At 44.0% G+C, this 27,791-nt stretch overlaps 1 protein-coding gene across 2 annotated transcripts in view; it reads right to left on the bottom strand.

Moving 5' to 3' along the window:
• Positions 1-27,791, bottom strand: part of MXI1 (MAX interactor 1, dimerization protein) — a 54,865-nt gene that overhangs the window by 12,204 nt on the left and 14,870 nt on the right. For both annotated transcript variants that reach the window (XM_058810907.1, XM_058810908.1), the window contains exon 3: positions 15,746-15,775. In XM_058810907.1, coding sequence (XP_058666890.1) covers positions 15,746-15,775 — 30 coding nt within the window. The remainder of the gene's footprint in view (positions 1-15,745; positions 15,776-27,791) is intronic.

Raw genomic sequence — 27,791 nt, 5'->3', positions numbered from 1 at the left:
ACCTTGTGCCAAGTGATGTCTTGCCACCACTGGCCCATTCCAACATGGATCTTTCTAGCCTACTACTGCAGCCTGGAGAAAGACATGCTCCTCCACCTCCCTCTGCATCACACAGCTGTCAAAATCTCTGCATTTCCTGGGATCCTTCTGGGTATAAAACTGAATATTGTTAAGAGGCCTCTCCTAATTATGTTATGATTTTGAAGGCAAATTCCTAAATCAAGCAGATCCCAAATAATTATACTAAAGCAACACTATGATTCTGAAGCTGAAGTGATATATCCAGGACTAATTTTATTCACAGCATAACTTTGGGCCTTTGGGTCCTATTTGTTGCACATCTTGAGGTTTCCTGCTTTGAACTATAGGGCTAGAAGACAGAAGCTTTATTTAAATGTATAAAACAATTTCTAAAAAAGAGAGGCTACCTATAATCTCATGACTTCCAAAACTAGAAAAGGCAATGTCAAAAACTTTTGAATGCTGATGCTCACAGTAATAAAAATTATGCCATTTTGGAAGGTTCCTCCTCCAGAATGAACTCACAGTTGCTCGGTAACACGACTGCTCATCCTTTCATAACCCCTTTGATCTTCAGAGGCACTGATGAGACAGGGCTGCTTCAACTCAGTAGAAAAAGATCAAATGCAATAACCTGGGCTTCACAATGAGAAGGTGATGAGAGCAGCATAAGTGGCCATCTGCCCAGCAAAGGAATGGAATCAGTCAATGCCTGGCATTTTCTCTCACCCCTTCATTTTCATACAGATCTCACACTGACCTCAGCGCTCGTCCATCACTTTCTCCTCCCAGCTCCTCTTTGTCATTCCTTGCAAGAAATTTGGATACTTTTTAAGAGATGTCAAATAGCAACAGATGCTCTGGAGCAGATTTTCCCCAGAATTTATATATTGAAGATCTCCTATTATCAATATTGGACATTGTCAGAGAGTATTTTAATCTCTGGTGAATATAATTATATTATATTTTAGTGTAGCACAGAAGACAATGTTACCAGCTAAACCCCTTTTAGGCTGAGCTGTGCTCACAACATTCTAAACCCAACAGTCACCACAGGCCACAAATGCTTTACATCATGTTCTCCTTCTGACTTGAGAACACAGCCCAGGTGCTGCCTGTATGGGCACATGTAGGTAAAGATCATTTGCCACCAACTTTTCAATGTGCTGCTAAACATGCAGGTATTGCAATTTCCTACCCTGGCCATAAGATATGGTGACAATCCTGCATTTGACTATCAGGGAACATGCAAAGAAAGCTGTAAACATCAACAGACAACCCAGGCTGGTTAATTATAAAGCCCAGTCTAATAAAAACTCCATCTTTGTTAAAAGGTGGTTAAAAATAGACCTGCTCTTTAAATAGCCAGCGGTGTCCTGTGCCCTGGTTCTCACTAATACCACTGTAATTATCCTTCTAGGGATACACAGTGTGCTCAAAGCCAAGTCAGTGCAGAGTCCTCCTGCACGCTGCCACCATGCCTGCAAAGCAGCTGTGCCATTCATCAGGAACCTGCCTCCTTGCAGAGGAGGCACTAACCTGCTTTGCTGCAATCTATGGATTTTCAGCTTTACTGCTAGAATTAGGTCACCAGCAAAGATAGCCAAGATTTCCCAAACTCTCCAGCTATTCTTGATTATTCTGTTCAGAGGTTTCCTGGCTAAGCACAATGCCTTTGAAATGAAGAGGTGTTTGGGCTCCTGCAAGGCTTCTGCAGTCAAACACTGAGAAGCAGAGATGCTCTCACTCCATAATCCTTAATGGCCTCTAAAATTGCCAGGCAATGGGAAAGTTCTCCAGCTCAGATCTACTGCCACCAGGTCCTTCCTGCCTCTCCAGAAAAAATCAAAGATGGTGCACACCAGAAAACAGATGAATTAGAAAGGATCTGCAGGGACCCTTGAAGAGCCATGCCTGCACTTGAGCCTGGCAGAACCCAAGGCAGCAGAGAGCTTCCCTGCAGGCAGCAGAGAGTAGCCAGGGACTGGTCTGCTTCATAAGACAGACATTTGTATATCACTGAAAGAGTAAAGGATTCTATTAACTTGTTATTTGGGAAAACATATTTCCTGATTTTAAAATCATGAATAGGAAATTTGTCAATATCAAGAATAAATTCTTATCTGGTGCTAGAAGTTCTTTTTGTCATTAACATAATTTAAAAAATAACACAGGTAAGTTATAGCCACTAAGATTTTTTAAATCACATGCATCTATTTTCTGAAGCTGACCTCATGGAAGAAAACTCCTAATGAAAGTATATTTTAAGAATGTGACCATTTGACATACTTGTTTACACAAAATCTTTTATGCCAGAAGGAAAGCATGTGCTCTTCATCTAATATCTCTTCACACTGTCAGAAATATTTAAGGAGTCATCAAATATCTACTGTACCTTTCAGGTATAGACGGCATACATCTGGAACAAGGGAAGAAGTGCATGTAATTTCACCTTGTAAAATTATTTTAAATTTAACCTCAAACTTCCCAGGGAAAATGAATTACCAGCCAAGGTCATTCTTTGATGTATGTTTGGAAAAAAAGCAGTAGGAAGGAGAACTTAAGACATCCTAACAGTACTTTTCGTACTGAATATAAGGATTTTTGCACAGAAAAACCAGCAATAGTGTATTTCAAGAGGCTATGAGTTGGCTAACATTAAGTGACAAATGGTTTTAACTCATGTCACCTATGCTTGTTACTCAGGAGGGAGCCTGAACAGAGCATAGCTCCCAGCACACTGACAGCAGGTGAGCCATGTCCTGAACTCACACATACAGAGGTACCAGGAATAAAAAAGAATTTTTGAAAGGAGGCACCAGAGAGTGTGAAAACACACCTTGCCTCTGTTTAGGTGGTGTGATGTGCTAATACAAACTCTCTCAATACAGTTCTTCCAAAGAGGGGCCAAGTTTATTGTCTAGAAAATTAAAACAATATGAACCTCAGGGGGAAAGAACAACACAAACCCCCTGCCTTGCTCTTTCCCTTTAACTGGGCACCTTACTTATATTTTCTTTCTCTCCTGTAGGAGTGTGTGAAGGCCAAGAGATGCAAGATGGCTCAAACCTCAAACAAGGAAAAAGCATGGAGCTGGCTGCTTGGAAACAACTTTCTCTGGGCTGGAAGCAAGAAAAAAAAATGTATCTGTAAGACATGCAAATTGCTCCATTTGCTTCAGCTCAACTACAAAACTTCTAGTGCTTTCAATAGGGCTCAAAAATCATTATATTACGCACAGGATGCTCTACCTAGTGAACTTTTGATCAGCTAAAGAGGACCATTATGACCCCTGTCTGGGTCTTCAATGCCACAAATGGATACAAATTTGATTCTCCAAACCAAGAACAGCTGTAGTTGAGTAAACTAACATTTGTAGGAGGATTAGCTGCCTTATGCTAGCTGACCCTGTATTTTCCCAGCAGGAAAAGGGTTAGGACCCCACTTGGAACAAAGCAGACACTGAAAGGTTCATGGCTTGTTTTGGAAAGAAAAATTATTTTAAAAGACAAGAAAAAGAGAGAGGAGCTGGAACACCTACTCCTCTGGTTTGGTGGAAACTGGTTTCCATTTGCTCTGCTATCAGAGCAGTATTAAGAAAATAACCACATGACCTTACAGAAATACCTGCAGCAGCACCACTTTATAATCACAGTCACACCCTCCTTCCTTGCTCTTCTGTAGTGCTTCTGTCACTCTCAGGGCCTCATGAACTTAGGCAAGATTCACTACTGTTTCACCAATCAGATATTTTATTTTCTATGTTGCATCCCATCCTGGAATGACTCCCTGTTGGTTTCAAAAAACACTGCTGTTAAAAATCATAGCTAAAAAACAACAAAAAAGGTCATTTTCTCCAAACACAATTCACCTGGAGAGAGCCTGTGGTGGGTTTCCTCAGCATGAGAGCCAAACTACAAACCAGAAGGAGGAACTTTTTGACTTTCCCAGTGCTGTGCTAGGCAGGAGCTGGCAGAGCTTGCAGGCACTTTCAGGAAGGGCAAAGCAGCAAACCGGAGATGACATTTCCACAAGCAGGAAAGGGCGACGCAGCAGCAGGACCTTGGAGTGACAATCAGACCTGGCCCCAGACAGCTTGCATGACCCCAGGGAAATCCTGCAGAACTGAAGCACACCCCACTCATCCACAAAATGGAGCTAATCCTGATTCCTTCATACAGTACTGCACAGCTACAGCTACTCCTGGTTTTCAGGAGCTCATGTAGCCCAGCAATGACAAAGGTGTGGGAAGAGCCAGAAGTCTGGGATTCTCTGGAAGCCAATTCATCCAACTTCCTCTGGTAGTTAATGAGGCTCAGAGTACAACATGGCCACATTTCCCAAAATGGATCAGTAATTCCTCACTACTCCATATATGCAACAAAAATCTGTCTGAGGTCTTCTGTTATCTCTGTCCCAAGAAACTCTCAAGATGGAATTTCAAAGGAGTTTAGTCATAATCAGGAAGACAAGACGAAGGCTGTATTGTTGACACTGCAATCACACAGTTATAAAGCTTTTTACTTCTTAAAACCCTTTAGTTCTGATGTCCAACTGTTAATCCCATTATGGTTTAGGCCCCATTAAAAAAATATACACCACAGTAGCTCAGACATCACACTATTCTAAAAAACAAACACCTACATAGGATGTTTCCTCTTCTTTCTGTTTTTTAAATACAAAGGTTATATTGGCTTATTGGTTTTGTGTGGGGGATAGGAAACACTTAACTCTGGGCGCTGGGTTGCCCCAAGCATCACCAGAATTGTAGGGAAGATTACAAGAGTTGGCAATATTAATAATATTTTTCACTTTAAATAACAGAACAATTAAAAAAAAAAGCTCAGTTGAAATGAAAAAATAAAAAATTCTTTAAGAATCTCGTGCAATTTGCCTTTCCTGGATGGCTGAGGGAAAGCACAAGCCAGTGCTGTCTGCACTGACCTGGGAGGAGCCTGGAGGGCTTACAGGAGTCCCCTGCTTGTGTAGCACAGCCTTCCACTCTGACAGCTGCTGAACACTTCCAGTGTGCCCAACACACAGTACAAACCCCTTCCCATTCTGCTCTTTCCCCACCACGTGTGCTCTGTGCAGAGATCACCACAACACACAATTCACAGAAACTCCAAGAGACACTCATGACTCCAGAGAGCCTTCACATGTTTTCCTGAAGTATATGACACTAGACATAAGATTTTGCTTCTCCTCTCCTTTTGCAATCACCTCACTGAAATGTATCCCTATATGTGCTTTTTCCAGTGAATACCAAGCCTGTAAGCTGCTCTTCCAAGCCAAGAGAAGTTTAAAAGAGGTCACACCACAGAGAATAGGCTCTGCACATTTCCTAAGAGGGTCATATTACATAGAATATCCACGGGAGATGAAGTGTTCCCATCCAGTTTCCCACTTTTTTTGACATCAAAGTTGCTCTTTGGGTTAGGTGAAGTGGGAAATGCATACATTGGAAAAAGAAAAGATCCATTTTATTTGTTCCCCACATTTGCCTAGCTCAGCCAGAACTCCTCAGCATATTTTGAGGGTCTAACAGAGTGATTCTTGCTAGGAAAGTTGACTGCTATATTCAGCATTTGAGACTTCACGTTCACAGAGGCACTCAGCTTTGGACAGCTTTTTTTCTTCCCTTGAACAATGCTGAAATAATTTTCTTCTTAGACATCAGAAAAAACTTTCTAGCAGTAACCACAGTTAATGAGGGCAATAGGCTGCACTGTTTCCCTGTGCAATCCTGCTGTCAAATGCTTTTAAGGCCATGCTAGATTGGTACCTGCCAGAAAAGCTTTAGATGGAGCTTATCCTGCCTTGGGATGAGGGCACCAAATGAGTGCTGTAGGCCCCTCTCAGCTCCATCCCTGACAGCTTCAGAAAACTTCAGAAACCACAGAAATCTGAAGAACGCAGTCTCTTGCTCTCCTTTAGATACAGAGCCTGAGCCAGCTGCAGGGGCAGCATGCTGAGTCTCCAGAAATCTCTTTGAGAGCAGAAGATCTGCTCCAGAGTGGCAGTTGCAGCTGGCAAAGGGCATTAATGCCACGTGTACAGGAGCAAGCAGGCAAAGCAAAAGGGAGGATCTTGAGGCATCTGCAAAGCACTGTTTCCATTAGCAGAATGAGACAGCTCCCTGCAGTGCAGGTTGGCAAGGAAAGACCAGGAGCAAAGCAAAAAACAGGAGGGATTGCAGGGAAGAGGAACCCCCCACCCAAACTGCCTGCACCCCAGCAAGCTCTGCAGTTACACAGCTGCAAACTTGGAAAAGGGCAGACAGCTCTGAGGAGCGCCAGGATCCACTCTATGAGAAACACTGGAAACAAACACAGATCAAAGGGAAACACCAAGCTGTATACACAGTTGGGGCTGTCTTCCCCTGTTAAAAAGAGAAGGGCACGTGCATTTAACTGCAAGCTCTTTGTGAGTGCTTGCACGTAACCGTGCATCTGGGCACAGGCGCGCACTCGCCCCACGCTCCAGCTCCTGGCATCACCGGGGGGCAGCTCATGAATGGCATTTTCCAAGCTCTATGGAAGATTCCCACACAGCTGGGCAAAACCTGACTGGGCAACCCACAACTCAACCCACCCCTGGGAACAAGGCCAAATTGGTGGAAATAAAAGACATGGGAGATACAAAGCAACCTCTGTTTTAGCCTCTGATTTCTACAATCAACCTGCTGCATTGCTCCTCCATTTAGAATGACTCATTTGAACAATTTCATTGAGTTTCCAGAAGGAACACAACAATTCCCATCTAAGGGCTGGGCCTTGACCATGTGGAATTGGAATGAATTACCCAACTCTTCAGCAGGTTTTGTCTTTATGTAGTACTGTAAAGTCTCTCCTGAGAGGGAAATGTGGAGGACACACTGCCCAGAACTTCCTGGGGGAGCCAAAGCAATCCCTCCTGCACAATCCAGCTCTGAGAGAAAGAGGAGATTACCTACACTGCAGCAGCACACGGAAATGCTGGTGGCTTCCTGTTGTCGGGTCCTGGAACACTCGTGGCTGACCAGGCTCCTCTTCAAGGCTAGTGACAGTCACAGTGGGCTCCTCAGGGCTGAACCTTCCTGTTCTGTTCCTTTTCTTTCCTGGGATGCTCACAGGGACATCTTCCCGTATGCAAATAAGCAGCAAAATCAAGTCTGGCATCAACAACCTTTCCATATACCCCTCCTGCTGGTTGTATGGCTTTGCCAGCCCTCACCCATGTGGAAGGGTCCTTGTCCTTTTTATTACAAACACAAGAAGAGCAGTGTCTATCAATGTTCTCCTTTTGTTTCTGCATTATTCACTGTCCTGGACAGTAAGGAACCCTTGGCACTGCTCCCCAAATGACTCGGCACAACTACAGTGCTGTGGAGACAACCAGAGAGGAGCAACAACTGCCCAAGTGAAGGAGCAGCATTCACCAGAGAGCCATTAAGAGCTGTGCTTCTAAATGATTCAGATGCTTTTAGATATTCCACCCTGGCTCAGCAACCAGACAACTCAGAGATAGCAGCCTGCACTTGACTTTGCAAGCATGACTAAATTTTGTGCAGCTGTTTACTACCTACCATGATAAAACCCACACCCTTACCATAGGAGCTGCTATCAGTCTGGGCCATGTGTGAACCCACTGATACTATGCACAGAGTCTGCTTCTATAAAAGTAATGCTGCATTTCAAACTCATGTCCTGTTTCCACTGGTGGCTTCATGAATAAGCTTTTCTGTACCCATCCTCCTTTCCCTCAGCTCCTCGTGTGCAGAAACCCTTGTACAGACAGTTACAAGATCATTCTGTAACTGCTACATCCCCTTTCCTGCCTCACCTTTTGTGAGCTGAACATGCTCATTTGCAAAATCTACCATTCACAGCAATCTGTTCTTCATCCTGAGCCTTATAAGCACTGAACTCCCAGGCAAAAAAAAAAAAAAAAAAAAAAAAGAGAGAAAAGAGAAAAGGCATCCATGCTTTGCAAGAGCTTTTCATTTTTCCCCTAAATAAGTCATGTTGCTTTATGAATGTACTCTCTAAGGTAAATAATTAACAGGCAAGAGGGACAGAAAATCTTATTACATGGCTAATGGGAAGTGATGCTCAGGCAGCAGTGTACCCATAAAGTATAGCTTCAAAAGACAGCCCCTAGGCCTTCTTAATGGAACATTGGGCTGAAAACCTGACTCATGCAGGAATTCCTCTGCATTCCTTTAGACTCAGACAAATCCAAAGTCTTTATCTGAGATTCAGCCTACATCTAATAGACAGTCTGTTTCACCTCTGAAAAACAGGATACTCCAATTTTGCACAGGCACTGTAAGGAACAACCACAAAGAGCACTAGGCAGAGATGATCTGTATTTCCATACAAATTCAAACTCCCAAGGACAGAAGGGGACACTGGTAGGTTACACCATCTACTGCTATGTTCTGCCATGCCCCTGACATAGCCCTGTCCACGTTATCCACTTGTTCCATGTGAGTAGAATTCCTGACCCTTGGTTCCACATTGCTTATTTAATTGTTTTATGGTTTTCTCATGCACTGTTTGGGAGGAAACCTGTGAGGTCTGTTTGCCCACAGTTATGCAAACTACTCAGGGTAATCAGCACCATTTGCAGCCAGACAAGAACCACAGCAATTGCAAGATGAAGCCCTTCCCTCCTTTCCCAGACAAAGTTGTGAACACCTGTCACACACTTGCATTTACTATCACAGCATCCAAAACTAGGAGTTAGACCATACTGCTGCCTCCAAAGCAGCAAACCTGTCTACACTCTGTGTCCCTCTTCTCTTGCCTTAGGGGAGAAGGTGTCAAGCAGCACCTCCTGGCCCTGGCCAACACTGAGGGACACAAGGACATTGAGAGGGACACAAGCAGTGAGCATAAAGTTTTGAAGGAAGGTGGAAGAGGGGAAACTTGTGTGAATGAGAGAAAACGCAAGCAACCAGCCAGAGATGTAGCTCAATAAAGCTGTGGATCAAAGGACTGGGTCAATGCAACCTTGTCCCTGCTCCTTTTCTCCATCAGGCACCAGCTCTGTGCATGTGTCACCTGGCACAGGCCACACCAGGAGACACGTGGGGCATCCCATTCTTCCCATGTTCCCTTGCAGTATAAGGTTAGAGTTTATCCAAGCTGTCATACTTTGGTAAAAATGGGCCACACACAGAAAAGAGAACAAAAGCATGTTTCCTTCATTTCCTACCCCACTTCCTTTGGTTATTACAAACCTGCATGGGCTACATCATTACATGTACCAGATGTAGATCAACACATACAACTCCAACTTCTGCCCCAAGAGTACAAGGTCCTGAAATTTGTCATTAACAGGTGATCAGTCTCAAAATTATGTTCCTATTACCTCATCTTTCCTACAGCAGAAATTCCCAACTGGCTTTTAGCTATGCTTTCAGGCCCATGAGCAATGTTAGTCACTTGAACAAGAAAAGTTGTTGCATCAGGACTGCAGGCTCTCAGCACCTCAAAAAGCACCCTGGACAAAAAAAAATAGCAAGCCTGCAAAGTCTCCAGAGATGCATTTAGGAGAGAGATGGTAAGTACAGAGCCATGACACGACTGAAAATGGAGCCAGGAAAGCTGAATGCTTGACTTCCTACTTGAGACCAGAGGTCCAAGCTCACTGATTAGAGAGGGTATTTGCCCAGTCTTTATAATTTTTTGAGGACAGCCATAAATATACAGAACTGGAGAGGGTTCAACCTGAAACAAAACAATGGCAATGCAACCAAGTAGAAATCTGAGGATGCAAGTTTGGGAAGAGATTCAGGAACCACAGCTGGCAATGATGCACTCCAAAGCAGACTGGTGACCTCTGATTTGGTGCAGAGACCTGACTGCAGAGAATATTTCTTCAGAAGATGGGGGTTTCCTCTCAGGTCTCCCTTCTGGAAGGCAGGATGATGAAAGGATTCTCAGCATCAGACCATTATGACAAGGCCAAACAGATTGTGCTGACAGTTCTTTCTACACCATGGGAGAAAAACATATCAGAAAGTGCCCCAAACACATCTTAGTTAAGAAGGGCTTTGTGATAAATATCTGTTTCTGAAAAATGGCTTATAACAGTGATTTTATTGTGCAACATTGTTGAAATAAAAACATTTTTCTTTGTGACAGTTTGTGACAGACTACTATCCAAAATAGTAGTATTCATTTTTTTCCTCTTCTTTCTTCAACAGCTATTGGATTCCTAAGGGAGGTGCAGAGATCTGGGAGCAGAGAGGATGACAGGCATGCATACATTCTTCACTGCATCACTTTGAATAAAAAATAAATCATATTGAAACTAGAAATTCCTATATGAGCAGTACTAAAGGACTTGAAATGAAATGTGGATAATTTTGTTTCCTTCAAATCTTGGCATGGAGACTAACTGTCCCTTTGCAGCAGCTGTACTCAGAGTTCAGAATGTTCAGCAACCCAGCCAGTGTGAAACAAAGCCTTTGCAGACTTCCAGTGCAACTGAATCAAAATGCTGCTTCTGCCCAAGGAGGCACTTTGCATGAGCAAGTGTGCTGGTCAGCCTTCCCCAGTGTTACACCAGTGACTGGCGAGTTCTCAGAGCAGTGCCAAGAAACAGCAAAAGGCAGATTGACACTAAATAATGCTGGCTGAGCCTGAACAAACCCAGAAAGAACAGCTCTCTGACAACCTTACTCCAAAAGCCACCAGCTTCACTCCCTCCAGGTTAAGCAAAAACAGCAACAGCACTGTAATAAGTTATCCAGATCTCCTAAAACAGAGAAACATGCTGCAGCTCTGTTGAAAATTGTTAGTCCCAGCTGAAAACAGAGGCATCTGTCATCCAAACAACAGAGCTGAAGACAGCTAACTACCTCCAGCTCTTGTTCCACACTGGCCTTGGAGACAGGAGAGTTTAGCTACAGTTCCCACAAGGAGCAAGTTGGATCAGTGCATGCTCTGACCTTTGGATGTGTCAAAGAAAGATGCATGCTCAGCTGTGCTGGATATGGTTTGACTGCTGCAAGGAACATCACAGGTTCCAAGTTTTATTAATGAGGAAAACAATATGTACTGTCAACGTTTGCTACATGAAGTTAGCATGAAAACAAAGCTCACTCCAGAGAACAAATGAAATTTACTGGATTTGTTTCTTGTTCCAGCTCTCCTGATAAATAGCACAGAACTCAACACCACATTGATTAGCTGGTTCAAGACAAACACTGATCAGATTGCCTTGGCAAGCATATATAGCACTACAAAAGCACAATCATCCTTGTCTATTCAGAGTAGTAAGGATTCACCATACTTTCATTTCCCTTCCTTCTATCTTTCCCAGCCTAGACAGCTTGTCTACACTATTTAAAAGCTCTACCTTAAAAGCTTTTCCTAAGACACACTCAAAGCCCTTATTCTAAAGAAACAGAACGAAACAGTGCAAATGCTGCAGAGCCTCAGAAGGCCCCCATGTTTCAGTGCAAACTGACCCAGGTCACTGTTCTCTCCTCAACTTTCAGTAGGGGTTTTTTATCTTATCCACTACCTCAGATAGGCAACTGAGCACAACAGTCAGCTCTGGGTGAGAAACCGCCTTGGAAAACCACTCTGCAATAAACAGTCTCTCACGTCAAAGAAAGAATGGGTGAGGAGCCACAAGATGGGGAATTCTGGTAAGAGTCAGGCTAAAAACCACAGTACTTGATCCTTGCTATGTGTCTGTCTTCTTTGCTTCTGATCATGTCAAAAGATATCAGAGAGAAAGGATGTTACACCGCTTCACTCTGTGCTTTTACATGCAACAAACTTTAAGCAACTTGGTTTAAAGTTTGTCTCCTTTAGACTTTTTCCTTTTTCTTTCTAAATTATGTACTTTTGCAAAGCCACAAATTCTGCAAGATCTTCAGAAAATTCTATTTTCAGTGATCCCGAGTCCTCTTTACCTCCTTGATCTATCTTTTGTTTGAACTGAATTATTGTTACCATAAGAAAAATATGCTCTCATAACTCATTCTTTACCCAATTACTCAGCTTTGTTTTCCTTCCTTCTGCTGCATTACAAAGCAATCATCATCAAAACCTAATAGAACAATGTATGATCTACAAAAAAATGCTGGGGTTTTTTTGATTTTTATTTTTTAAATCTGATCAACAGCATTACAAAACTCCTTCTTGCTCTGTCAGGAGATGTAACATTTCTGACAGACATCACTGCTGTATTGGTCTACCAGAACTGCCACTTCACAGAGCAGCAGGATGTCACCTCAGAGCTGCGATCTCCCCCTAATCCCACACTGACCACATCCTCGTAACACTGGCATGTGTCTAAAATGTTCACAGACAACAGCTAACACCACTGTCTGTATAACACACAACATTTACCTTTAACCTGGATTTCAGTTGTTATCCTTTTTGAGAAAATATTACACTTGTAAACTTCATCTTTCAGTCACACACTTTATCTTGTTTTCCTTCAGAAAACAATGCAGAGTGTTGCTTACACATCAGGTTTTTTGGTAGGCATGTTAAAGGACTAAAAAATATCATTTTAGTTACATACTGCAGCAGATGAGAAGAATCCTGGTTTCTTGTTTAAATGCAATCTATGACTCATCCTGAGCAGAGATAAACTGAAACACATACCCATTAAATAAATTTTTTCAGTGTGAGGATTAATGACAGATAATAAGTATAAATTAACTTTAATCTTTTACAACAAACGAAGTCCCTTATATAAATGTCACTGCAATCTTTTCAAATTAAAAAACCCAAATCAAAGCCAGAAGAGGAATCATTTAAATATTACAGTAAATGTTTGGTACCAAATCAAACAGCTCCTTAGCAGAACCAGTGGAGTGTTCTGGAGCAAAATATTTTCAAGCAGTAAACCTTAAAAAATTCTTTTAATTTTTTTAAAACACATTTTTAGAAGGTTTTCTACATTAAAGTGGTACATACTAAAACATCATCAGCTCTGCAATACTGAGTCCAAGTTAAATCACATATTCAGAAAGGAGGAGAGCATTTTGTTTTACTAATATTCTCTTGCTACTGCTTAAAACAAACTCTGTGTAATTGTTGAATGGGTTAAACCAAAATTTAACTGAACATAAGAAGACTGCTGTTCACAGACAAGAAGAGAAAAAAACAGAGTCAGAGACCTAATAGTGGACAATTTTGAAAATTATAGTGTGTGTCAATAATAGAGATAACAGTGAGATTCAGAAGGAATAATCTCAAATAATAGGGAAAATGAGCACCTGTCAGCCACAAAGCCATTAGTATCAGGGCTTTTATATCTGCAACAGTTAAGTCTGGAGACACTGACAAACTCAACAACACAGCAAATAAAAAAAGGAGCTGGGGAACACAGGAAACAATCCCCCTCACTCAGAAAACACTGATGTGGAGTTTGAAAATAAATGCTTCCAGTATGCAACTCGCTGCCCAAATCACTGGTAATGAACACTGCAAACACAGCAAGGGCACCACAGCATCTAGCTGGGTTTGCAGATGGGAGCAGCTGATCAAGCCACAGCATCTGCATCAAGGGACAGACAATCCCAAACCAGGAACATCAGACTCCTGAGCAAAGTTCCCAGATACAGGAGTTTGCCTGTACAGAGCACCCAACATGATCAAATGTGTGCCCTTCCCAGAAGGATGAAAACCAAAGGCTTCTAAAACCATGTCTGAGACAGACCTGGAATACAGTGCCCCGGCATGGGAAGCCCTGGAGGAAAGACCTTGCTGAGAAGGCTGATGGTTAGGAATCTTCAGCCTGGAGCAGGTGGGGACTAAGGAGAATAACAGACAAAAGGAGAGGAAGAGAGAGATATTACACCGACTGAAAATGGAAGGACAAATTCTGTAACAAGCAAACACCTTGTCAATATTGAGGAAAAGGAGGCATAAGGGGAAGCTCAAGTAGTAACACTCCTCTCACAAGTAACACTTCCTGACATGCTAGTCAATAGTTAATCCTTATGGTATCCCCACCTCAGAGAATGTAACTGTCCTCAGTTAAAGACAGGGAATCAAGGCAAGAACTTCCTCAACTCACACAGACAACTGATACCCAGCACATCCCCATCCCATCAGCTGACAGAGTCCTTAGCTGGACAGTAAGTATGTAACACTGGCTGCTAAGAATTTGAAGTTTTGCTGCCTGCCTTCAGGCTAGAAGAAGATGATCACATATCCATGCAAACTTGGCCAATGTGATAGGACCAGGCTAGTCCAGGGAAAGATGGAAACAATTCTGCTCTAAAGCTGCACTGAGTAAAAGCAGCATTTGCAGTAACAATTAGATATGCAAATAAGCACACTGAAGATTAGTGACGGTTTACTGTTGTCATGGAGAAAAAAGCACCTTCAGTTCTGGGTCAGACCCAAGGACTGCATTTCCTTTCCCTCACTGGTAAATAGAACCAGAGAGAGCACTGGAAAACCCAGGAGCCAACACTCCTCAACACAGCTCAGCCAGGGACTGGAAAGGCTGAAGCTCAGGGAGCAACACAACCCAAATAAAAAACCTTCCCTGCATCAACCCAGAGAGGTAAGACCATGGCGATTCTGTAGATACTCAAAAATACCAGGAGGGAGAAGCACAGGCTGGAAGAAAACACCCACACCATGCAAAGGCCAAGCTGCTTCCCAGCATTGCTGCTGCTAGGGAGAGGGAGATGTGGGGGAAACTGAGGCAACACAATTTATGAGGTACTCAGCTCCAATTCCCTTGAAGCCACAGGGGAAGACCTTGTCTGAACGAAAATACACACTTGGCTCAAAGCTCTGTGTGTCTTTGGCCATCCTCACAGAACTCCCATCCCTTGTTACATGATGGCTGCTAAGAGAGAAGAGGAGGCAATCAACCTATTTAGACTCAGCTTTCCTTCCAACCCTGGGGGTTTCTTCATAGGAGCAGCTGGCCAAAGCACCGCCTTTGTTACAGCAGCCACAGAAAACACAGACACCCACCCTCAGCCCCCCTAAAATCCCACAGAAGAGCCAAGATAAGTTTATAATGGAAACCCTGACACAACCTTAACTATAGCATCCTGAATGGAAGGCGATAATCTGATCTCTGTGTGAACTGGCTCCCCTTGTCTCAACGGTATTTATCTTACTTTAACTCCTGTTACAAAAGGGTTGAGTCATTTAGAAGAGCCAGCCAAGTAACAAAACTGCAGGGCTTGCTAAAACATCAGATTCAAGGATAAACAGGCACAACCCTAGAACAGGTTAGGAGAGTCTCTGCAGGAGCACAGGTAGCCAGAGCTCCAAGCCTCTGGACAATGGTATTTTCTTCTGTGCTACAGAGACTGTGACAACCCAGTGCAGGGTGGGGGGAGAGGGTGCAGAGCACAGGGCTCTGCCCTTTGGTTCATGGTAACACATAGTACCCAGCGCCCAAGAAACCTGATCCCGTAGCAACCTCATGTATGGAAAGTGCCCCAATCAGATTTCACTGTGTCAGGAGAAGAACGGTATTTACTCTGCATACAGATTAGTCACAAAACTGGGTCACTTCTTGCCTTTTCAGAGAGAGAGAGAAAAAAACCCAACCAAAAACAAAGCTTCTTTTTCAGATCTTTTTGTGTCTTCCCCCCAACTTTGAAAACTACATGATGCAGCGTGGTCACTCACAGCTGTCTAAGCTGATCAAACAGCACCTGCATGAGTAAGGTCAAAGCACATTACACTCACCAGGCTTACATTTTTTAGAATTCAGCTCATTAGCTACTTACCGGTTCTTTTCTAGTTCGTTGTGCGTAGACCTGGAAAATAAAAAAAAAAAATTGGATTAGCCACCTTTGACCTCTGAGCACTGAAGTTCAACTGCTGCAAGCTGTACACATCCCCATTGGCACATCATACTGCAAAGCCAACCAACTACATACATTAAAATCTATAACCTTGCTGACAAGACGTTCCTTCCCTCCAGTGCAAATGCTGGTACCCTTACTGCTAAAGAAAATGTTCCCTAGAGACTTAAATGCACACAAAATTTTAAAGAGAGGCAATGATTAGAACAAGGGACCAGAGCCTGTCACTTCCAGACTCCTGGCACTGCCACCAACTCAGTACAGGACTGAAGTTGTTTCTTTGTGCTTTAATTTCTTCATTCACGCTATAAAAATATCAGTATCATCTTCTAATGCAGGAGCTCATAGAGAATTAATTTGTGCATCAAATACATGGGAACCTTCCTTCCAGCAGAACTGGCCCTGGAGGGACAGCCCCTGGAGCCCTTCAGCCATCACATGCCAGATTTAGCCAATTTAGCAGAAGCAGACATGGCCAGCATTGGGGCACAAAATGGGGTAGCCAGTAGTGCCCTGTTTGCAAACATCTCTGGCACTGCACAGCACATTTAGGATGCCTGGAAAGCCCTTGGGGATGGGAACAGCACTGCCACAACACCAGCATGCAGTGAAGTGACCCATAAAGTGACACTGTGATGCTCCACAAAGGAGGGGGCTTTGTGTTTATACCTGCCCACCACGCCAAGCACACTGCCAGTATTCCTTAAATTGGAGCTTTGCAGCTTGGAAATGAAACCAGCTAGAAACAAAAGGGAAACAGGCAAGTTCATTCTCCTTGCCTCTGTGATGATAGAATGAGTGGCAAAAAAAGTTTAAATCCATTCAGGATTTCTAATCTAACCCAGGTAAGGTTGTTGAGGATTATTTAAAAGGTAGCCATTTGTCCAACATTTCTCTTCAACAGAAGGTCACCTTAAAATAAGAGTAAAAAGAACCCAAGAGCTTAATAAAAAGGATCTATTTTCTTTAATTTGGCATCACATTTCTTCCGGAGCTCTGAGAAGATTATCCTCTATCCCCCATCTGGAGAATCCCACAGAGAATTCTACAATTAGGGAACTGAATGGAGGATGTGCTCCAAGGGAAACCCTGTCATAATTAAATGCTTCTCCAAAAAAAGGAAGGAGGAGTGCCTAACAGGTGTTAGAACTGCATTGAAAATGATTACTAAACTGTGGATGTCTGCAACAAACAAGGTAAATGAGCCTTAGCTGACCATGGCTGAGAGCAGGGGAAAAACAAAATGTTAGCATACACCTGTGCAAGCCACCCTGCTCAGCAGGACATGGGATGGGATACCCTAAAGGCAAGGCACACTATAGTCAAACTCTTCATCTTGAGAAAACTCCTGAATTCCCTCCCTAAAGCAGTGGATGCCTTCATTCTGGCTCCCAGGAATCAGAAACATGAATATAACATTTAGTCCAGAAAGTCTCCCAAATCAACCCCCCCTACCCCCCACCCCAACCTCTCTGAGTCTAAACCAGCAAAATCCTTTGTCTGGGCAACTTGGACCCAAATAAACCCATCAGGACTGAGCTGAGGCCCTTTAGAACCACTGCCCATACATAGTTTGAAACATGCTTATTGTTCTTCTTTACTGTATGCTCCTGCAGGAGACTCTGCACTCTTCTTGGCTATGACATTAGCAGTTTTAAGGCCAAAGATATGCAATGGCTTGAATTCCTGTATTATATCGAGCCAATTACCAAGGCCAGCACTGAAAGAACAAAGTTTGGCCTACTGCTGTGAACAAAATTAAAACAGCAGGTTCTCCTTACTCCTCTCACACAGGAGACTCTTTATTACCTATCTGCCTTCTGATGAACAAGACAACTGAGAGAGGTCACAGGCTTTTCACCAAGTCAGGAAATATTCACTGTGACTTTTAACCACGGCTGTGGCAAGGAAAAAAACCAATTCCCCCCCCCACACACCTTCCACTGAAGCTGAATGCAAATGAAAGAATCTCAGTAGTATTGAATCAATCCTACAGGGAGGCTTCTTCTCTTACCTGCCTATGTTTTGCTTGGTCTCACTAGGACCATCTGGAAAAGTTTTAATTTTTTATTTCACCCAAATTCAAGAAAAAAGTCCAGCACTGCTCCCCACAATCACCATTCACTAATTTAAATTTTCTGTGACAGTTTCCTTTTGCTTGGACAACACAGAAAGGGAAACAATCCTCTCTCTTCTGTTCATTACCCATTTCATTTTCTATAGCTCCTAATCTAAAGATTTGTTTTTACCCCTCATCTTTGGGCTGCACGTGTTACTAAGATTTATTTGGAGTTAAACAAGGACAGTGCTGTCAGTGAAGTGGAAAAAAGTGGAGGAGCCTCTACTGATACAAGTCAGAAAAATAAGTGTCTTAAATGGGTACAGAAACAAATGTAACTGGATCTCTTGAACTGAGCTGGTGTTATCTCTTAACTGAGAACTTAGAGACTATCAGCAGACTGAAATCAAGGCCTCATCCTGGTGCACTATCACCAGCTTTTTGATGGGTACAGGATGAACACCACAGCTGAAAACTATTGCCAAAACTCAGGGAACACTCTGGCTGTAGGGCAGCAAGTGACCAGCGTGCTCAGTGTGCCACTGTGACAGTCAGCCACTGCCTGTGCCACCCAGGGAACAAGGACACAAACCAGGGGAATTCACATCCCTGCTGGCAGGTGGGCAGGGCAGGCAGAACCTGCAAAGCTGAAACCAGACCGGGGGGTATGGACACATTCAGAGGGGAAAACAAAAGACCAAGCACATGTACTGGCACTGCTCAAAACGGCAGCTGCAATTTAAAAGTAGCTCCAGCACAAACTGTCTGCAGGGTCCTCATTTGAAAGTCAGGTTTCTACAGGAGTCATTCTTTAGCAGTCAATTTAAAACATCCAAACTGATAACTACTCCTAAAAACTGAGGAAATGTTATTAAGGAGGAGGATCCTGCTCACTACATTTTGAAAACAGCTTGGGAAAAGATCAAGAATGAGTTTCAGAAGCTTAAGATAAAGGGGTCAAGCAAACAACAACAAAAATAGCAGAGCAGTCCCTGTCTATGCAACAAAAAGTTGAAAGAGGACAAAGTCAAGTTATCCCAATATACCCCAGATACCTGAAACTGCATACAGAATGGGAAGAAAGAGGGAAGCAGAAATTGTCAGTCATTCTAATTTAAGGTCAAATGCAACAACCTTTTTGTGCCAGTTACAGTGATATTGTCTGCAACCTTGCTATCCAACACAGTAACAAGGTGTTGTTGAAACATTAAGCTCCACTGAAGTCCCCCAGTACATGAGAACCTGCAAGTAATTTGCACTTTACCCCATTTTTCTTTATTTAAATAAAATTTCTTCTACCATGGCAGAGGCAGCCCAACTTTTGCCCAAGCACAGGTAAGGCAACACAACTAACTGCAGCAGAAAGGAACAAGCTCTAAAGAGCATTGAATTCATTTGTCATTGGGGTTTTTACTGTAATTAAAATCACAAAGCTGCCACATGACATTAAACACAGCTGACCTTTCTGGTTTACACATTTATTATTGATAAATGGGCAAATACATGCATTTGCAGAACATCTGCATTTTGGTTTGGGTTCTCAGTGAGGTAACTATTTTCTGCTGAGGAGAACACAGTCCTTGAGAGCCCTTGTCCTATGCAATACACAGATGGCATTTAGACCCCACGATCTGTCATCTCTCCTGAACCTGGTCATCTTCCTGCCTGAATCTGGCATCAGCTCCTGGCTCCAGAGGAGTCTAGGACTCCAAGAGCTCCATCTGCACCACAACAGATAGACTGTTGTCTCAGAGGGTGCTGCTGGCTACAAGTAAGGGGCTCCTCCCATACATCTTTAATGCCTACACGGACCTGGTGCTTCTCCAAATTCACTCACCACACTCAGCTTTATCAAGAGTTTAATAATGAAAGAAATATTCCACAGCTGGTGAAAACTAGGGTAGAGTTACCTGAATCGTGTTTAGCAAAACAAGAACATTCATGTGCACACCAGGCCAGCTGCTTTCTTGTCTTACTTCACTCAGGTTCAGCTATGTCTCCTGCTTCTGCATCATCACACCAGATACAATCTCATTCTTCCTCATTTTACAGACCCTTCCCACCTTCTGGCTCAGCTGACATCCATTTACTGGGCCACTAAATTCCCCTGCAGGAAATGCCTTCTTCCATTCTTCAGGCCAAGAATAACCAATCCTTCTGAAACCAGTGAACTACATTACTGCTCTCTATGCAAGTTCTTCCTCAAAAATGACAAAATAAAATCATGGAAAATAAGGGTGGTCAACAGCTTTTTTACATTTTAAACCCACCTGTGTCCACAAAAAAAAACTTACTGGCTGAAGTGTTTTGCCAGTGCTTTGCCAGGGTTCCAAGTGGATCAACACCACAGGAGCCTATGAAGCCAGGGCAGAAGCCAGCCTGGGAAACCCACAAAGAACCTTCAGCAGCAGCACGTGAGGCTTCCAGCCCAATGGCAAGACAAATGAAGGCTGCACAAGAGTTAATTCTTCCTGCCCAGACAGAGATGCTCAAGGGCCCTTTCTAAGGGAGCTGTGAACCCTCCTCACCTAGGAGAGGCCCAGAAGTTTGGTCCTCAGAGAGCTTCAGGGGAGCCATGGGAACACAGCAACTTATGGTACTCAACACTGCCATGAGCTCCTACAGTGAGGAGGAGCAAAATGCAGCTGAACAGAAGATGGCATAGCCAGGGCAGGAGTCCCTCTGCTGCCATCCTTATGCCCTCTGCAAGTAGCAGCCTCAAGTCTAACAAGAACATCACCTCAGTCTTGCATATCAGCAAATCTAACGAAATGTTTCCTTACAAGCAGTACCAGAGACAAAAATTATCTTAAACCATTTCTACCTCATGATCCCCCTACACTGTCTGGCCTTGAGGTCCAGAGTAAATTCTTCTCCACGAGGAGCTGAGGTGAGGGGATGGAACAGACTGTTTCACCTTCTCACTGACGTCAGTGGAGATGCACCAGATTAAGCTGGCCCCACACTCTGGCTAGCTTTTCTGTGGCTCTTAGATGGACACAGTATCAGATTCCTCCTAAGGCTCTGATCAAAGCTGTTTTCCCAGGATCAAGCCAGACCTTTCCAAAGTTCACATTCTCCGTCTCCAACAGAGAAGGGAACGCAGCCGTACTGGCATCTGTTCATGTTTGTTCATCTTTGGAAAAGGAGAAATGGCCCCACGGTCTGCTTTCAGCTCAAAGAGCAGAAGAGAACTCTTCCACGTGGTTCACAGCTATAGAAAACCACCAACCCCTGGGTTTCTACACAGTATTGGGAAAGTGTCCCGCAAGACCCAGTCAAAACAACTTTTAAAAGTATACTGCATGCTTCCCTTCAAGAAGTAAATATATTCAAAGTCATCTACAGTATTTATACAGCCTCTCTCAATTTGGTACCTGCTCCCCATAACCATTATTTCTGTTTGCAACATTTCTAAATTAAGTCTTCTGTAATACTTTTTATGCAGGGGGACAACACCAATACACAGAAATTAGAAATAATTTTCCCAAGGTCATACAAGAAACCTGTGGCAGAGCAGGGTACTTAATTTGGGTTCCCTGAACCCCAGGATAAGGTAGCTGTTCTCAGGCATCCCAGAGACAGCTAGCATGAACACTCATGCCATCTGACTCTTGGGTCAAATACCCCCAAAAAAATCACATAACCACTGTGAAGTGTAAGTGGGAAACTGAGAAAAAAGCCCACAATCAACAACAACCCAAACCTAAACCAGCCTTGATGTCTTGCCCACTGTCTGCTAAGTGAGCTAACTTGACTCAAACACCACTGTACAAAGTGCCAGAGAACTATTTAAAATGGGAGCCAATAACAAAGCACTGTTAATTTACTGATAAAACTCAACCAAAAGATGTATCATACATAACCCTCATCTGAGGAAGCAACACTGTTCTGACAGTGCATGTTCTGCTTTTTCAGCACACAGGAGAAAAGAGCAGGAAGACAGCTCCTCCTTGCTGAGCACCATGAGTTTACCCCAGCTCCAGAGCTGAGCTCCCCCAAACCAGAATAACATCCTAATAAGCAGCACAAGGTGGCACTCTGCAGGGAAAGGTTTTCCAGGCCAGGCAACATAACAGCAGGAATGTTGTTTGCATTCAGTGCTGCAGTCTGGGGCCAGCAAAGAAGTCCGCAGCTGGCTTCCCTCCCCACTGTGCAGGCTGGGAGCAAGTGTGCTGGTGTGGGCTTTTTCCTGCACCACCTGAGACCCTACATGCTCCTCCTAGCCCCAAATGCTAGAGGAAAACTGTCCTCATGCAGGGCCCTGTAGGGCCAAGAGGAACTGGGTTTGCTGAACAAGCAGCTATTCAATATTTTGTTTTCTCTTCATTGTTCAATGTGTGGCCTCAAGCCAAGCCCTGCTCTGAATACAGAACTGGAGCTTTCCTTACAGGCTTTTTGACAGGCTCACTGAGAGCAGTGGCTGGGCAGCTCACAAGCACATTTATTCTCATGCATCCTCACTTTCCAAACTGAAAGCTAAGAAACAGAAAAATCAGAATTGCATCTTTATGTCCCTCTGAGCACTTCCATGAAGACTCCAAGGACTTTGTTTTCTAGGCCACTTTGCATGATCTAAGCACAAGCCCTGCTGGTGGCCCCCCTGGCTGTGCACCACAAGCACTTCCACAGTCCAGATCCCAGGTTCATATCTTGGAAAAGATCAGTGTGAGGAACAGACAGGTTGGGGTCTCCCATAACAAGCTGGCCTGAAAGGGGCTTGTTGACTGGACACTGGGCAGCTGACATAAGCCAAGAGTGAAGCAAGTTCTCCAAAGTGTATTCATTGCTCCATATGTCTGCCTTCTAACTCCTGCCACAAGTGAGCAAAAGTCCTACAGAAACCACTTCCTTCTCTTCCCAGCCCACAGTTAACCACGTCAAAGGGGGCTGGTACACACAGATCAGACACAAAGGCTGATGTATGTTCACTTGGTGAAGTACCTCAGCCATTTCAGTAGAGAAACCCCAGTCCATCCTCCTTGGACATGCAGCAGACATCTTCCCTAACAATTTAGAACTCAGACAATTCAGGCAGATTCTCACATGTCAGGAAGAAGAATATTTTTGCCTTCACCACTGCAAGACTCTTGTCTGTGATTCATGATGCACGGGAGTTTGAGCTTCTTGTAAACAGTTTCTTGCCTTTTTTTAATATATTGACAAAACTGTGTATTTCATGATCTGCTGAAGAAAAATGTCACCATGCACTTCCAAGCTCTCCCATGCACAAGGAAGAGCATGACAAAGAATGAGGACAGGAAAATACAAGCACTTTTCTATGCTGTCCCTGTCCTGCTGACTTCCAGCAGGATATGTGAGTCTCACTACATGGTCAGGGACTTGGCCACTTCCAAGGCCACATCAGAACCAGCCTCCCAGCTGCTGGTACCTGCATTGCAGTGGCTCATAGAAAAAGAATAAAGACACAGGAGGCAATTTTCAAATCTACCTAGAAAACTCAGGAGCTTAAGTCTCATCTTCTTTAAAACAGTTACATGCTCCAAAACATCTGTAGCTTCTAGAAAAGCTTCTAGGATTAGAAAAGTGTGTGCATTACCCCAATGTACAGATGGTGGGAACCACACAATGTGCAGATGGCAGGAGCCATGTAGGTCATCTGACGTGCCCAGACCGTGCAGCCTTTCTGCAGCACGCTCAGGAAATGATCCAAGGCCCAGCATGCCAGGCCCTGCCCTGTAACGTGTTCTTCCCACACATAACATTACCCTTTTGAGGAAGATGGTCACTTCCAGAAATAGCCCAGGCTGTGCCCTCTGCAGTGCAGCAGTCTGTTTGGGGAACATGTACTTCTCTGCAAACACACATCTTCTGCCCTCAAGAAACTGCCTTCAGATGCACTGGGGAAAGTGAGGCTTTTTGAGTAAACACCACCTGACTGAACTGCACTTTGTTTGAAAAGAAACTGATGGCATTTATATGGCTGTGGGCCAGGCCAGACTTCCTTCACTTCTATTTAGGCTTGTTAGTTATGTCTCATGTTACAACCATACTGCTGCAATACTGTGCCTGGAGATGAAGGCAGGGGGAAACATACTTTAAATCAGGAAAATACATTGACAATACTGTTAGCTGCATGCTGTACTAGGGAAACTGAGGCACAAAGGCTCCACAGGCTGTAAGAAAATCAGGAAGAGAACTCAGATGTCCTTATGTCTGGGACTGTATTCTGTCAACAGGGACACACTCATCCAGCATTTGGGAGATCCATGGAAAAGAAAGGCTGAGAAAAATGGAAGAGCTTCGATTTCTTCTGTTCTTATAGTTCTGACTCACAAGCAGCACCAACCATGAAGGCTGCAAGGTGGCTACCTCCCACAGCTCCCAGATGGCCAGGCTGCTTGTAAAGCAGTTCATGAACTGCTGCACTTTGTAGCCTCACTGTTAAAGGCAAATCAGAAGCTGTGCCATGTTACCTTACCATGCCTATATGCTGCTTTAGGGCTGCCCAGGCACCTGGGCAATGACCCCTGGCGCAGCAGCCCCAACAGCAATGCCAATGTCATCTGTCCTTTCTCACAACTTCTCCCTTCTTGATGGTGTAACAGATGGTGGGAGATAAATGAGAAGCTTTCAGAAAATAATCGACTATTTTATGGAGAGGAGCTTTAATCAAAACTGAGGCAAAAGAATTGCTCTCAGTCCACATGCCTGCTTGTCACAGAGCAAGCAGCAAAGCATAAACAAGTAATTAAGATAATATTGGGAATCGTCTAAGGCTACTTCAAACTGGATTCATAAAGCAACAGAACTGAAGTGAAATCACTTTCATATCAGAGAATGAAAGGACTGAAAGTACAGTAGGGAACACAGAAAAGAGAGATGGGAATATATCCAGCAAGATGGAAAAAGCAGGCCTGTTCTCTCTGAGCTGATCAACAAGGCAGTGTCTCATAGAGAAGAGATCCAGGCAAAGGCCAGCCAAGTGCACAGCCCCAGAGACCCACAGCCTCTGATCAAGAGAGCCCAAAATAAGTCAACAAAAACAAATCCTATCTTTGTTGGTTCAAAGAAGGTAGGGAGTAAGAGCCAACACTCCCAGGAGGAGAACAAATAGCAGCCAGTCTTTGAATTTGGGCAGAAGTTTGTCAAGAGGGATCAGGAGATGATGAACAGCAGGAACTCCAACAAGCAAGACAATTAACTCAGCAGCAGGACATTGACCAGTCTGTTTGGGTCAGAAATAGAAATGGATTTGAAAGCTCCATCAGGAGCAGGAAAGGAAAAAGTCAGCCTTACCTACAAACAGGAGAACAGACGGAAACAACACTACAGGTGACAACCAATCCACTGCCGAGCACAGCACCAGGTCAGGTTAAACAAAAGCATGAAGGATAAATCCCTGCATGTGTTGTGGATGAAACATTACACAGAGAAGATATAAAAAGGGTACAAATGTGCTGAGGTGGGAAGAAAACCAAAACAACTGACAAAGAAGGAATATGATTTAAACCAGAGAATTGTCTGTACAGTGAATATAATGGAAAAACAAGAGAATTGTGGGAACAGTTGACCAGGTTTTGCCCAAATATCCTCCCCACCATCCCAGGACACAAAATTTCTCTAGGGGCTGGGTCTAACAAGCTTCACAATTCAAAAGACCCTGAGAACATAAGAAAATGTGAAGTTTCCTGCCATCACAGCAGCACTGTGATCAGTGATGCAGATCAGCCCAGGGCAGCTGCAGCACAGCTCTAACTGGGCAGTGCTGCAACACCATCAGCACGAGCCCTGACTGACTCCCTGCTGTAAAACAACACTCCTGCAGAGGATTCCCCCAAACCTGGGAGGACAAAGGGATCAGGAGCCTTCAGCCACACACAGTGACACGTCACAGCAGACAGATGCTGCAGCAGAGAATTACAGCTTGGTTGCAGATAACATCAACAACTGGGCCTACTTCTAGTTTACACAAAGGCCTCTTTGCACAACTTGGGTAGTCTAAAGAGAACACAAATTACATTTTACAACTACTGAAAGTACCAAGTATAAACTGAGCCTAGAATGGTGGGCTTCTGCATAGACTCCTTGCCACCCAGATATCCCCATACACGAACAGCTTCAGTGCTAATACACAAAGGAAAACAGGAACTGCAGCTCTGCAGGATCTTCTTCCTTGGAGGCTTATAAAGTAAACAGGGTGACAAAGAGGAACACAGTGGGTTCCCCCATGGAAATTGCTACATCAGCTCTTGCACTTCTGGAGGCCTCATTCCTCACCAGGGAGTGGGGTTTATGCTTCTCATGCCATTTGCTGGGTTTACCCCACTTTCTGTGTTTTCCCTGGTAACCTGCCAGCTGCACTGCAAAGCCAAGCACCACTGAGAAGACACTGCATACAAAACCTCACCTACATGGGGCACTGCTTTGTTTTCCAAATCATGTCAGGATCTCACACCATGGCAGGTTCAGAAACTCCAGCATCACTGGGAGTTGCTGATCTACATTTGCAGATTGCACTGGGGCAGATGGGCAGAGGGGATGTGCTGAGGCTGAACAGAGTTCAGTGCAGTCCTGTCAGCCTTCTCTGAGCACCTGTGTGCAGATACAAACCCACAAGGACACTGGGATTTGAATATGGGGTAAATATTTGCCTCTTGTGCATGGACCACTAATCCAGCTTCCCAGCCCAACATTTATACTGTCATTATCCTTTCTCAAAAAGAAGTCCTGCACATATCTCACTACACTCAATACTGCTGGCCAGTCTCCCTCAATATTTCTAAGAGAAAAGCAATCCTTAACAGCTTCATTCAGCTTCCCTTTCTTGGAAAATTAACCAGCACATTCAGGTATACCCTCTACTGGGAGGCAAGATCCTGACTCCAAGTATGTCCAGACAAAGTTTCAAGAGCAAGATGAAGCTTCCAGATACTAATCACACTGCTTGTGCATGATCAAAATGAAGCATAACTCAAAACATGGCACAGCAGATCTCACACATTCTCTGTTTTACATGTGTGGATTTGTACTCTATAAAGCAAAGCCAGGTCCTGAGCCATGAATAGAGCTTCACTACAAGGCACTACAAGGTTTGAGGCAGAAAGCATCCCCCCCATATTACACAAGGGCCAGATTCTAACCCACCTACACACAGCGAGTCAAAACTCAACTCCCACTAGCTGCAGAGTGAGGCGTGATCCAGTGCAAGAGGACTAAAAAAACCCCAAAAAACTCACAAGCAAATAAACAAAGTATCATCCAGAAACAAGTAGCAACTATAGAGCCTAGGAAGCAGGAAAGCTGTGGACAGAAAGTCTCAGACACCAGGTCTCTGGGACATGAAGATAGGGGTGGGGGCTTTGTGCAGAAAAATAGATCAACAAGAGCTGACACAGCAATTTGCTCTTTCAGGAATTCCTTACACAAGACAGGCAAACCACTCAGCCACCTGCACACCCTCTCTCCCAATAAAATCATAATTACAGCACTGTCCTAACTCCAGAGGCTCCAGAAAGGACTGAAAATTGCCAGGTATTCAGTCAGCAGCACGATGTGGGGGGGAGGAGGGTGGAAACCTCCTTTGACAGAAAAGATAAAACATATTGAAACTGTGCAATGTTCACCAACCCCCCTACTCCTCCCCTGCACAGTGAGGTGCAGCTGCACAGCACTGCTGCTGTGGTAAATCAGCTTGCTTGTGCACCAGACACCCAAGGCTGACTTGCAGATTCACCTGCAGCCACACCCTTTGAGCTTCTGCACCCATGTTTGTGAACCTGTGCCACATTAAGCCCTCACCCAAGGCACACAGAGTACCTAATGCACAGCTACACACCCACCCCACAGTCCTTGCTCTGGGACACTGTGAGCAAAGCAAGCTCAAAGCCAAGCATACCTGAGGGTTTCAGCAGTACAGTCCCCATGTGGACCCCCAGGAGAGAACTT

This window comes from Ammospiza caudacuta, chromosome 9, assembly GCF_027887145.1.
Source record: "Ammospiza caudacuta isolate bAmmCau1 chromosome 9, bAmmCau1.pri, whole genome shotgun sequence".
NCBI lineage: Eukaryota > Metazoa > Chordata > Aves > Passeriformes > Passerellidae > Ammospiza > Ammospiza caudacuta.
The sequence above is the reverse complement of the archived record's forward strand: the minus strand, read 5'-3'. Positions and strand labels throughout refer to the sequence as shown.